The sequence below is a fragment of the Leopardus geoffroyi genome, chromosome E2 (assembly GCF_018350155.1).
Source record: "Leopardus geoffroyi isolate Oge1 chromosome E2, O.geoffroyi_Oge1_pat1.0, whole genome shotgun sequence".
NCBI lineage: Eukaryota > Metazoa > Chordata > Mammalia > Carnivora > Felidae > Leopardus > Leopardus geoffroyi.
In genome coordinates, this window is record NC_059335.1 from 11,215,801 (window position 1) to 11,228,896 (window position 13,096).

A 13,096-nucleotide genomic window follows, 5' to 3' on the forward strand; every position below is an offset into this window, starting at 1 on the left:
GGCCCTGTATTACTCTCTTCAGAAAGTAATTACAGGGACGGGCGCCTGGCCGGCTCGGATGGAGCAGGATGTGACTCTGGATCCCAAGGTCATGAGTTCGAGCTCCATATTGGTGGTAGAGATTACTAAGAAAAAGTAAATAAAAACTTAAAAATAAAAGTAATTACAGGGAGAATGAACTGCTGCTATCCTGTGACTCTTTGAGGGGAAGGGACAAGATGTTCTTTTGGAGAAAAGTGAGAGGAGAGAGGGAAGGAAGTCTGTATCAGGTATGTTAATGAGCAGGTTACTTCTCTGGGCAACTGGTGCTTAATCGTGCAGGAGATGGGAGGCCAGGTACGAGACACCTCAGAGTTTTCCCACTGCCCCTCTTACGTGCCTATGGATCTTGAGCTTTATTTTAATTTTTTAATTTATTTTTTAAGTAATCTCCACACCCCATGTGAGGCACCCCGAGTCTGGAGGTTTAAGCTTAGAAGATGGACACATCCCACACCACACAGTGGCACAAGAAGCGCCTCTCTTGCCCTGGAGGGCACCATCCTGGCAAAGAACCTCCCCAAGAGCCATGCTGGGCCTCAGGGACCCTGGGCTAAATCTTTGTGCATCCCGTTGTTAGTTTCCTTTGTTTTAAATGTTTTAATTTACTTTTGAGAGAGAGAAAGAGACGGTGTGCAAGCAGTGGGGGGGAGGGGGGGCAGAGAGACAGGGAGACACAGAATCTGAAGCAGGCTCCAGGCTCTGAGCTATCGGCACAGAGCCCAACAAGGGGCTCGAACTCACGAGCTGTGAGATCATGACCTGAGCCGAAGTCAGATGCTTAACTGACTGAGCCACCCAGGCGCCCCTCCCATTGTTAGTTTCTTAAGAATAATTCCGGGAAATGACACTGTTGGATCTGATCATATGTACCTTTTGGATTTTCCTCCTTCATTTAACTGAGCAAGTCCTCAGTATTCAGAGGAGAAAATTTGAAAATCGAGACCATCACAAAACCTACCTGGCAGAAATCATCAGCATTATTTACATTTTGGTGTATTTTCCTTATATATTCTTTTTTTTTTTTTTTTTTTTTTTTTTGTATTTTCGTTCTCCCTGACATCTCTTTTGAAAAATTGTCAAACCTACAGAAAAATGGAAAAAAAACTGCAATGAATCCCCAAATGCACGTGTTCACACTGTGTGCCCTGTCTGCACTTCAAATATCTTAGATCTGCATGCTTTTGTCTAAGATCATGCTGCTATTAAAAAAAAACAAAACAGGGGCGCCTGGGTGGCGCAGTCGGTTAAGCGTCCGACTTCAGCCAGGTCACGATCTCGCGGTCCGTGAGTTCGAGCCCCGCGTCGGGCTCTGGGCTGATGGCTCAGAGCCTGGAGCCTGTTTCCGATTCTGTGTCTCCCTCTCTCTCTGCCCCTCCCCCGTTCATGCTTTGTCTCTCTCTGTCCCAAAAATAAATAAACGTTGAAAAAAAATTTTTTTTTAAAACAAAACAAAACAAAAAAACAAACAAAAAAAAAAACCACAGGCTGGAGGGCTTAGACAACAGACATTTATGTTCTCACAGTTCTGGAGGCCAGGAAGGCCAAGATCAAGGTGCTGGCAGATTCGGTTCCTGGTGAGGTCCCACTTCCTGGCTTGCAGAAGGCTGCCTTCTCACCAGTGTGCTCAAATGGTGGAGAGAGACAGAGAAAGCCGGGGGGCCTCTTTCTCCTCTTTAAAGGACACCAGTCCCCTCCTGGGGTCCCTGCCCACATGTCCTCATCTAGACCGAATTACCTCCCGAAGGCCCCACCTCCAAATACCATCTAGGGTTAGGACTTCAATGTATGTGTTGGGGGAGCCTACGAACACGTGGTCCATAACACTTTACATCTCTATCTGTGTCTCTCTACATACACAGATTTTTTTTTTTTTTTCACTGACTCGTCTGCAGATGTCATGGCACTTTACGCTAAAAGGCTTAGGTGTGTGTCTCTAAAGAACAAGGACCTTCTCCCACATAATCCAAAATGCCATCATACACCAAGACAATTCTTTTTTCTCTCAATTTTTTAATGTTTACTTATTTTTGAGAGAGAGAGAGAGAGAGTCAGGGACAGAACGTGAGCAGGGAAGGGGCAAGGAGGGAAGGAGACACAGAATTGGAAGCAGGCTTCAGGCTCTGAGCTGTCAGCACAGAGCCCAACACAGGGCTCGAACTCACGAACCATGAGATCATGACGTGAGCCGAAGTCAGGCGCTTAACCAACTGAGCTACCCAGGCGCCCCACCAAGACAAGGCTTCATAATTGCATAATGTCATCTAAGAAACTGCTTGTTTTCAAATTTCTCCAACAATGTCAAAATGTCTTCTATAGATTTTTTTTTTTTTCTGCCCAACCCAGGACTCCATCGTGGCCCACACATTACATTTTATCGTTGTCTCTTTAATCTTTTCAAATCCAGGACAGCTCTGCCTATTTTGGATTTGTATAACTTTGGATTTTTGCAAACTTCCAGCTCAGTTGTCCGGCAGAAAGCGACCCACACTCTGACTTCATGATTAGACGCAGAATGAACATTTTCAGCAGGAAAACTCAGTGGGTGATGCTGTGTCTTCCCTGTAGGTGGTGACCACTGGGTTTGTCCACTCAAAAAGTGCCTTTTGCTCTTCTGTAATTAGTCGGGAAGTTACTTATTCATTGACGGATTCATTTGTTTGCTTTTATTTTTTAATTTATTCTCATTTTTTAAGTAAGCTCCACACTCAACATGGGGCTTGAACTCATGACCCAGAGGTCAGGAGTCGCATGCTCCACCAACAACCAGCCAGACGCCCCTATTTATGTTTTTAATAAATATTCCCCAAGGGGCACCTGGGTGGCTTAGTCGGTTGGGCATCTGACTTGGGCTCAGGTCATGATCTCACGGTCTGTGACTTCAAGCCTCACGTCAGGCTCTGTTCTGACAAGCTCGGAGCCTGGAGCCTGCCTCAGATTCTGTGTCTCCCTCTCTCTCTGCTCCTCCCCTGTTCACGCTCTGGCTGTCTCTCTCTCAAAAATAACAAACATTTTTAAAAATTAAAATAAGTAAGTAAATAAATAAACATTCCCCGAGCACCCACTCTATACCCGGCCCATGCTAGGCGGTGCTGGAGATACGGGAATGACCAAAACACTCTTGGTCCTGCGTTCTCGGGACTCCCAGTCAATTGAGGAGACAGGCCCCTCCCCAGATAGTGACAACCCAGAATGGTTGGAGCTAGGACAGCAGAGCCCATACAGAGGGTGATGGGCTCAGCCAGGGTGGTCAGGAAGGGCTTCCCACAGGAGGAGGCCTCTGAACCAGGACCCGAAAATTCAGGATGAGTGTGGGAAGGAGTGAGTGTTACAGGCAAAAGGAATGGCATATGCAAAGTCCGGGAGATGAGAGCAAAGTGGGCTCAACGCTGAACGAGGTTCCATTGGAAACTTCCAGAAAGTCAGCAATGGTATAGATCAAGCATGTGGTCATTTTATTTTATTTAATTTTTATTTAATTTATTTAACTTACATCCAAGTTCGTTAGCATATGGTTCAACAATGATTTCAGGAGTAGATTCCTTAGTGCCCCTCCCCCATTTAGCCCATCCCCCCTCCCACAAACCCTCCAGTAACCCTCAGTTTGTTCTCCATATTTATGAGTCTCTTCTGTTTTGTCCCCCTCCCTGTTTTTATATTATTTTTGTTTCCCTTCCCTTATGCTCATCTGTTTTGTCTCTTAAAGTCCTCATAGGAGTGACGTCATATGGTTTGTGTCTTTCTCTGACTAATTTCACTTAGCATAATACCCTCCATGCATGTAGTTGCAAATGGCAAGATTTCATTCTTTTTGATTGCCGAGTAATACTCCATTGCATATATATACCGCATCTTCTTTATCTGTTAATCCATCCATGGACATTTGGGCTCGTTCCATACTTTGGCTATCGTCAATAGTGCTGCTACAACCATCGGCGTGCATGTGTCCCTTCGAAACAGCACACCTGTATGTATCCCTTGAATAAATGCCTAGTCATGCAATTGCTGGGTCGTAGGGTAGTTCTATTTTTAGTTTTTTGAGGAACCTCCATACTGTTTTCCAGAGTGGCTGCACCAGTTCGCCTTCCCACCAACAATGCAAAAGAGATCCTCTTTCTCCGCATCCTCGCCAACATCTGTTGTTGCCTGAGTTGTTGATGTTGGCCATTCTGGCAGGTGGGAGGTGGTATCTCATTGTGGTTTTGACTTGTCTTTCCCTGATGATGAGTGATGTTGAGCATTTTTTCGTGTGTCGGTTGGCCATCTGGATGTCTTCCTTGGAGAAGTGTCTATTCATGTCTTTTGCCCATTTCTTCACTGGATTATTTGTTTTTTGGGTGTTGAGTTTGATGAGTTCTTTATCTGACATGCCATTTGCAAATATCTTCTCCCATTCCGTCAGTTGCCTTTTAGTTTTGCTGACTGTTTCCTTCGCTGTGCAGAAGCTTTTTATTTTGATGAGGTCCCAATAGTTCATTTTTGCTTTGGTTTCCCTTGCCTCCAGAGACGTGTTGAGTAAGAAGTTGCTGCGGCCAAGGTCGAAGAGGTTTTTGCCTGCTTTCTTCTCGACGATTTTGATGGCTTCCTGTCTTACATTTAGGTCTTTCATCCATTTGAGTTTATTTTTGTGTCTGGTGTAAGAATGTGGTCCAAGTTCATTCTTCTGCATGCCGCCGTCCAGTTTTCCCAGCACCACTTGCTGAAGAGACTGTCTTTATTCCATTGGATATTCTTTCCTGCTTTGTCAAAGATTAGTTGGCCATACATTTGTGGGTCCATTTCTGGGTTCTCTATTCTGTTCCATTGATCTGAGTGTCTGTTTTTGTGCCGGTACCATACTGTCTTCATGATGACAGCTTTGTAATACAGTTTGAAGTCCGACATGTGTTCATTTTAAAGCGTCAGGACAGTTTCTGTGAGCAACAAACCATTAGGTTTAGTTTATTTATTTATTTTGAGAGAGAAAAAGAGAGTGCATGCAAGTGGTCGAGGGGCAGAGAGAGAGAATCCCAAGCAGGCTCTGTGCTGATGGCACGGAGCCTGATGCGGGGCTTGGTCCCATGGACCACAAGATCAGGACCTGAGCTGAAATCAAGAGTCAGATGCCTAACCGACCGAGCCACCCAGGGGCCCTCTCTCTGGCTTCTTGCAGTGAGTGTAGCTCAGGGAGTTTGAGGAGCGTCCTTGAAGCCTTGCTCAAGATTTCAGGTCCAGAGAGGGAGCAAGGTGACTGAGCCTGGCCCGTGAGCCTGAGAGCTGGTTGCCAGGGTGGGAGAGCAGCAAAGACTCTTCTGGTGGCTGTAAAGAGAGGCCAGGTCCCCCCAGCGGCACTCACTTTGGCAGGCACTCTTGTCCCATATTAAGTCACCATCCCCCGCTCCCCCCCCCCCCCCCCCCCCCCCCGCTTCTCCATCACGAGAACCCCAGTTTGAATGGGTGTAACCATGTAGCCAGCCAGGAATATTGGGCTCCCCTGCAGTGAAGGGGAAATCTACTCTCTGGGATTTTCAGGAAATCCAGTGGCTCCCTCCTAAAAAGGGACAGCTCAGATGCACATGCTTTGTGACCACCCCTGCCCTGCCTACTGCCTAGAAGGAGGATATGGGTGCCCAGAGCGACCTCGGGCATCTTTTGGGCATGTGACTAAAAGCCCCATAACGAGGAAGGTAAGGCTGGAGAGGGAGCCTGGGTCCCTGGGGACATCGTGTGGCCACGATGGCGGCCCCGGCTGCTGGCCTCGGGCCCTGTGCCTGTGGCAGAACAGTAATCCCCATTTGGGGAAGTCATGGGATTCTCCAGTTTGCCGTTCCTGGCTGACGGCAGGGGCGCATCTTAGATTTTGGCAAACCGAACACCCCACAAATACCAGCATTCATTCCTGAGGCCACGGCTGCTTGGCCAGGGTCCTGCTCGGGCTCAGCAGGGAGCCTCCGTCATCAGTGCGTGACCCCGGCTCACAACGGGATCTGCCAGTCTCAACGGGAGATGCTCTGAGACTCTGGTGTTTTGTTTTGTTGGTTTAAACAGCTTTATTGAGGTAGGATCTACACGCCATAAAGTTCCTGTTTCCAGTGGACTCTTTTATTATTTTTCGGAAATTTACATAGCTGTGCAACCATTACCAAAATTCAATTTTAGAATATTTCTGTCATTCTAAAGAGATCCCGCGTATCCATTAGCAGTCACTCCCTACCCCCTCGACCCCCTACACCCCCCACCCTCCATACCTCTATCCCCCACCCTCCACACCCCTACCCCCCACCCCCCCACCCCCCCACCACTAATCTACTAGATTTCTCTGATCTGAAATTTTTGCATAAAAGGAATCATACACTATGTGGCCTTTTGTGTCTGGCATCTTTCACTCAGCCTAATGTTCTCAAGATTCATCCATGCTGGAGCATGGACCACTGTTCCACCCTCCTTTTTATGTATTAATAATATCCCACTGTATAAATACGCCAGATTTTGTTCATCCATTCGCCAATCAATGGCCACTTGGGTTGTTTCCTCTCTTTGGCTCTTGTGAATAGACGCCACCGCGAACATTTGGGCACACGCACGTGGACGTATGCTACTTCTCTTGCGTAGATACCTGGGAGCGGGTTCGTTGGGTTTTATGGTAAATTGATGTTTAAGTTTTTAAGAAACTGCCACACTGCTTTCCAAAGTGGCCGCACGATTCGACATTCCCACTGGAGGAGGTACGTGAGAGTTCCTTTTGCTCTGAAACCTTGAAAGCTATTGGCTCTGTCGTTGTTGTTGTTGTATCTATTATAGTTATTGTAGTAGGTGTGAAATGGTATCTCATTGTGGTTTTGATCTGTGTTCCTCTAATGACTAATAAGTTGAGCATCTTTTCATGTGCTTATTGGCCATTTGTATGTCTTTGGTGAGATGTCTCTTTTCAAAGCCTTTGCTCCTTTTTAAAAAAAAAATTTTTTTAATGTTTATTTATTTTTGAGGGAGAGAGAGACAGAGTGCGAGCAGGGGAGGGACAGAGAGAGGGAGACACAGAATCAGAAGCAGACTCCAGGCTCCGAGCTGTCAGCACAGAGCCTGACGTGGGGCTCGAACTCACGGGCTGTGAGCTCATGACCTGAGCCGAAGTCGGATGCTCAATGGACTGAGCCACCCAGGCGCCCCACCTCTCGCTCCTTTTAATTGGATTATTTATCTTCCTAATGTTGGGTTTGTTTGTTGTTTTTTTTTTTTTCAACGTTTATTTATTTTTTGGGACAGAGAGAGACAGAGCATGAACGGGGAGGGGCAGAGAGAGAGGGAGACACAGAATCGGAAACAGGCTCCAGGCTCTGAGCCATCAGCCCAGAGCCTGACGCGGGGCTCGAACTCACGGACCGCGAGATCATGACCTGGCTGAAGTCGGACGCTTAACCGACTGCGCCACCCAGGCGCCCCTGGGTTTGTTTTTTTAAAAAAAAAATTTTTTAAGATTTTATTTTTCAGTAATCTCTATACCCAATGTGGAACTCGAACTCACAACCCCATGGTCAAGAGTCCCACGCTCAAGGGCGCCTGGGTGGCTCAGTCGGTTGAGCAGCCAACTTGTGATTTCGGCTCAGGTCATGATCTTGCATTCATGAGTTCGAGCTGGGCACTATGCAGAGCCTGCTTAGGATTCTGTCTCTCCCTCTCCCTGCGCCCCTCCCCAGCTCACGCACTCTCTCTCTCTTCAAAATAAATAAATAAAACCTAAAAAAAAAAAAAAGAGTTGCATGCTCTATCGACCGAGCCAGCCAGGTGCTCTTCCCCATTTTGTAGAAAATAAAACCAAAGCCTCATCAGTTCTCCCTCCCTCCTCCACCATCTGTCCTGACGATGCTGAGTATAATTCCATGTGAGACTTTATACTTTTCCTAGATCTGCCTGCGTCCGAAGTCAACGCATGTTCTTGTTTTTAATCACACTTTATGTGTCTTTCAGGACTTGTATGTATTTCTTCACCGCACGTTATGTTTTGGCAACTTTCCTGTGTCGAAATGTATAAAGCTCACTCATTCTTTTTATTTTTTATTTTTGAAATTATGACATTTATTAGTAGTGAAGTCTTTCAGAATTGTTGGTGTGTTGGCAAAAGCCTGCCTGTGGATGGAGGACACTGCCAGGAAAGCAAACATGAGTGATTTCACTGTTTTTGCTGGTTTCGTTGTTAACTACGTGCTTGACAACCACGGTTTAACTTACAGATTTTGACAGAAAATTCCCTTCCCTTCCATTTTAGGCTGAGTTTCCATTTGGAGCCCTTACCTTTAAGGGACTGTTTCTTTAGATTTATGAATGAGGAGCGCCTGGGTGGCTCAGTTAAGTGCCAACTTCGGCTCAGGTCATGATCTCGCGGTCTGTGAGTTCGATCCCCAGGGCGGGCTCTGTGCTGACAGCTCAGAGCCTGGAGCCTGCTTCGGATTCTATGCCTCCCTCTCTTTCTGCCTCTCCCCTGCTCTCTCTCTCTCTCTCTCTCTGTGTCACACACACACACACACACACACACACACACACACTAAATAAACTTAAAAAGAAGCTTAACAAAAAAGAAAGTAAACACCCACTCATGATTAAAAAAAAAAACTCTCTGAAAACTAAGAATAGAGGGGACTTCCTTAATTTGATAGAATTCTACAGAAAATATCATACTTTCTTCCTTGATGTCTCAAAGGAGTCATGGAATAAATGGCAAAAGAAGTGGGAAGGAAAAAATGGTTCTTATTTTCAGATAAGTAGATACATACAGTTTAAAGAATTTACAAACTATAAGAGTAAGATCAACATAAATAAATAAACCTAAAAAAGAAAAAAAAAAAGGCTACCTTGTGGGGCCTTGGAGGAGGTAAGGGTGGGAGAGGAGAGGCCTGGATCAGGGCAGGGGCTGCAGGGAGGGAAAAGACTATGAGGAAGGGCCCCAGGAGAGACACTTCCTGCCTGGATTTGGGCATCGCTGGGCCCACATTCTCAGAATTCTCACTTGGTTCACTTACCAGGTTACAGAGGTGATAAAGCTGAGTGGAGACTCTAAAACTTGTCTGCATGTCTGGATCTTCTATAAAACATTTTTTTTTAAATAAAGGAAGGCTATATAAAGGCTTCATAGATACAAATATGTTTGCCAAGAACCTCTGAAACTGGTAGAGAAGTTAAAGAAAGCTCTCAGAACGTGGAAGGAATAGGAGGGATGGGAACCAGGACAGTGACATCTAGAGGCGATGAGGGTCACTGCAGGTGGCGTCTCAGACTTGGGCTGTGTTTCAGAAGATGTAACAGGGGCAAGGAGAGCAGGGAAGGCCTAAGATGTACAAAGTTGGGGGCTCATCCAGACCCTTCCTTCTGACACCAGCTGCAAGTTCCGGGAAGGGGGGCAAAACAACCAGTACAGGTGTACAGGACGGGGTAGGGCTGTTAATGTACTTACAGGTGTATTCGCCTGGAAGTTCAGAAATAGGTATATATTATTTACAATTACCAAGACTGCCAGTAAGCAGTCAAAAATTAAATTAAAATCACTTGTAAGGGCGGCTGGGTGGTTCAGTCAGTTAAGCCGCTGACTCTTGATTTTGGCCCAGGTCACGATCTCACGGTTCATGAGTTCGAGCCCTGGGTCAGGCTCGGTGCTGGTGGTGGGCAGCCTGCTTGGGATTCTCTCTCTCCCCCTCTCTCTGCCCCTCCCCCACTTGCGTCCACACACGGGCACTCTTTCTCCCCCGTAAAACAAACAAGTAAATAAAATCGCTTGTAAAAATTGACAGGGGCAAGTACGGGATGCAGAATATGTTATAAAGTCACATAATGGATGGGTGGCAGCAGAAAAAAGGAAACATTTATTTTATTTATTTTCAAAAAATTTTTAATGTTTATTCAAGTTTTGAGAGAGAGAGAGAGAGAGAGGGGCAGCAGGAGAGTTGGGGAGGGGCAGAGAGAGAGAGAGGGAAACACAGAATCTGAAGCAGACTCCAGTCTCCCGGCTGTCAGCACAGAGCCCATCGTGGGTCTTGAACCCATGAACTGCAAGATGGTGACCTGAGCTGAAGTCGGACTATTAACCAACTGAGCCACCCAGGTGCCCCTATTTTATTTTATTTTATTTTATTTTATTTTATTTTATATTTGAGAGAGCACGTGTGCACTGGAGCAGGGGAGGGGCAGAAAGAGAGAGGGGGACAGAGGATCTGAGGAGGGCTCTGTGCCCACAGCAGAGAACCCAACCGGAGGCTGGAGCCCGTGAACCATGAGACCCTGCCCTGAGCCGAAGTGGAAGGCTTAGCCGACTGAGCCACCCAGGTGCCCCTGAAAACACAATCGTTTTTGAAAAGTCAACTTAGCACATCAAGAAATGGAGGTATAAGCTTGTTATTTGGCATCATGGGGTTAAACTAGAAGAAATAAATGCAGAAAAGACCAAAAGTGGTTTAAGAGCAGACCTGAAGCCGGAGGTAGGGAAGGTGGACTTCTCTGTTTTTCAGTGCACCCCCTTCCATGTTGCTGAAATCCCTCCCCCCCCCCCCCCCAGCACCACGCCTGCCACGTCCTTAAGTTATTCTTCTAACTAAAAGGAAGGAAAGGCAACCAGGTCAGCGTGGCTGCTCCGGAGGATGGTTGCCCGACGTGACGTATAGGACGTTTTCAGAAACTCATTTCTTAATGAGCCCGAGGACGCGTATTTTCCCCCATCAGTTCCTCGGTCTGTGGATGGCTAATAATCACTCCTAGGCTGACCCGCGTTTCCGCACCAAGTCTATGCTTGCGTTGCGTTTCCAAACGGTGACAATGCTGATAACTCCTCACTCACATGAATAAGTGATCAGGTGAAGACGTTGTGGGCACAGCCTGTGGCTCAGGCCCCGAGCTCCTTTTGAAGTCCCAAACCCCACAGCGAACACACCTCGGGAGCTCAGAAGTGGCCGCGCCACCTTAGGGGGAGGCGGGAGGGAGCCTGGCTGGCCCTCGGGGGCACTGGGAACGCGCTCAAGGAGCCAGCTTGAGCCAGCTTGAGCCAGCCTCTGCCCGGGCTCTGTCCACTCCCTCCCCCTAAAGGTGCGGCCCTCCCCCCCCCCGCTCTGGACGGCCCTTCCGGGGCGGCCTTTCTCAGCCCCGGCTGCTTGCCAGAATCTACTGGAAGTTTTCGGAAGATGCCCTCCGGGCCGCCCCAGGCCCGCAAACTGACTCGGCCCGGCGCCGGTCTCTAAGGCGCCCACTCCCTGGCGCCGGCGGCCGCGTCCCCATTGCTCCGGCTGGGACGCCGAGGCGTCGAGGGGCGGGGCCTGCAGCGGCTCCGCGGCCAAAGATCCTTCACCCCTCTTCCCCCCGCAGTGTACCACTGGGCGGAGATGCGGGCCAAGATGCGCCTCATGGGCTTCAGGGCGGAAGCCGTCAAGCCGCTCAATGAGGACGCGGCCGCCGAGCTGGGCGCCGAGCTGCTGGGTGAGGCCACCGTCTTCCTCGTGGCCGGCGGCTGCCTGGTGCTGGAGTACTGGCGCCACCAGGCGCAACAGCGTCGCAAGAGGAGCGAGCGGCAGACCGCCTGGGAGGCGATGCGGGACGAGGTGGGCCACCTGGCGCTGGCGCTGGAGGCCCTGCAGGAGCAGGTGCGCGCGGCGCCTGCGCAGAGCGCGCTGGAGGAGCTGCAGGCGCAGATGCGAGAGGTGCGCGCCCAGCTCTGCGCCCGGGACCCGCCGTCCGCCCCCCCAGCGACGCCCGAGGAATAGGGGACTGTAGGGCCCCGGTCTTCGATGTGGCTGTTGTCGGGGCTGTGAACGACTCTGACCTGGCCTTCTGTCCACACGGTCCGTTGAGGAACCTGCCCAGCTGATACCACCTGGTCCCTTTCGGGGCGGAAGGGAGGCTGGACTGGGGCTGATCCAGCCAGGCTTTTGGTCGGCCGCCTCCCTACTAACCTGGCCGGAGGTACCTTCCACAGGGACTCTGCTCCAACAGGAGTCCCTTTGTCCTATCCTACCCCCCCCCCGCCATCTCTCCCCCCCCACCCCCCACCCCCAGGCCCAGTCCACGGGTTTAACGCTCTGTAATGGAAAGAGATCGTGTCCCATTGGATCCCACCCACCCGCCACTAGGTGGGCCAGCGGGACACATGGACCCAGCCAGCTCATTCTGTCACACTTCCACTTATCTGAGTAGGGCCCCCCCCCCCCATCCATTACACCACAACGCCCTTTCCCCCTTCTTCATTGGTGCAGACCATTGTAAAGAAAATGCAAGCTCCCAGTGGGTCTACAGACCTGGTCACTTTCCATCTACCTCACTTTGGAGGGGACAGAGAAGGATGGGTCTTGGAGGGCCTTCTGCCCAGTGAGTCACCCTGTGGCTCCTGCCTTCAGTCCACCAACCACTCGTACCTCAGCAGGTCACCCCCTCAAGTGGATCATTCCAACAGATACCCCCCACTTTAGTCTGTGGCATAACCCATGGTACAGGGTCTCCCCACCGCCTGTGGTCTGTTCCAACAGGACTTGGTCCTCTGGGACAGAAAAATTGGTCCTGCCTGGGGATGGGCCATTCTGTGTCGGTCTAAGGCTCTGTGTACCTGAAGTTCTGGACCTCCTGTTGTCCTTTTCCACTGTCCTTCCCTGCTAGCCCTTCATAGGGACCCACCCAGTCCCCTGCTACATGGGTCACTTGTCACATCCCATCCAAGCCTGCTCTCAAGTACTCAGGGATTCCTTCTTCCTTCTTGCCTTTGGACTGATCGCCCAGCCCACCCTCACCCTCCTTCACGCAGTGGGACCACATGCCCCTCAGCTCTGAAGTCCCCCACCCCCATCCGAATGGAATATTCCAACCAGGCAGGGTTTTCTACCCCACCTACCCCCTGCCAACCCATTGAACCACTGAAGGGGGTGTGTGTGAGCTCTGTGACTTCTGAATTCTATTTTTCTTCAAGACTGTAAATATTTTATAATTAAAGGAGCTCTGGGGTAAAGAAGTCATCTTTAAGAATGTGTCAGAGAACCATGACGTACATCTACAAAATGGGTACAAGGCTCACTGAAATTAGGAGAGAAGCTGGGAGGAGTCCCACAGGAAGGGCAGA

The 13,096-nt window shown here is 49.2% G+C and overlaps 1 protein-coding gene across 1 annotated transcript in view; it reads left to right on the plus strand.

The window, feature by feature from the left end:
• OPA3 (outer mitochondrial membrane lipid metabolism regulator OPA3) overlaps nucleotides 1–12,988 on the plus strand; it is a 74,675-nt gene extending 61,687 nt beyond the window's left edge. The window contains exon 2 of the mRNA XM_045440878.1: nucleotides 11,359–12,988. Coding sequence (XP_045296834.1) covers nucleotides 11,359–11,753 — 395 coding nt within the window. The 3' untranslated portion in view covers nucleotides 11,754–12,988. The remainder of the gene's footprint in view (nucleotides 1–11,358) is intronic.
• Nucleotides 12,989–13,096: the final 108 nt, after the last annotated feature.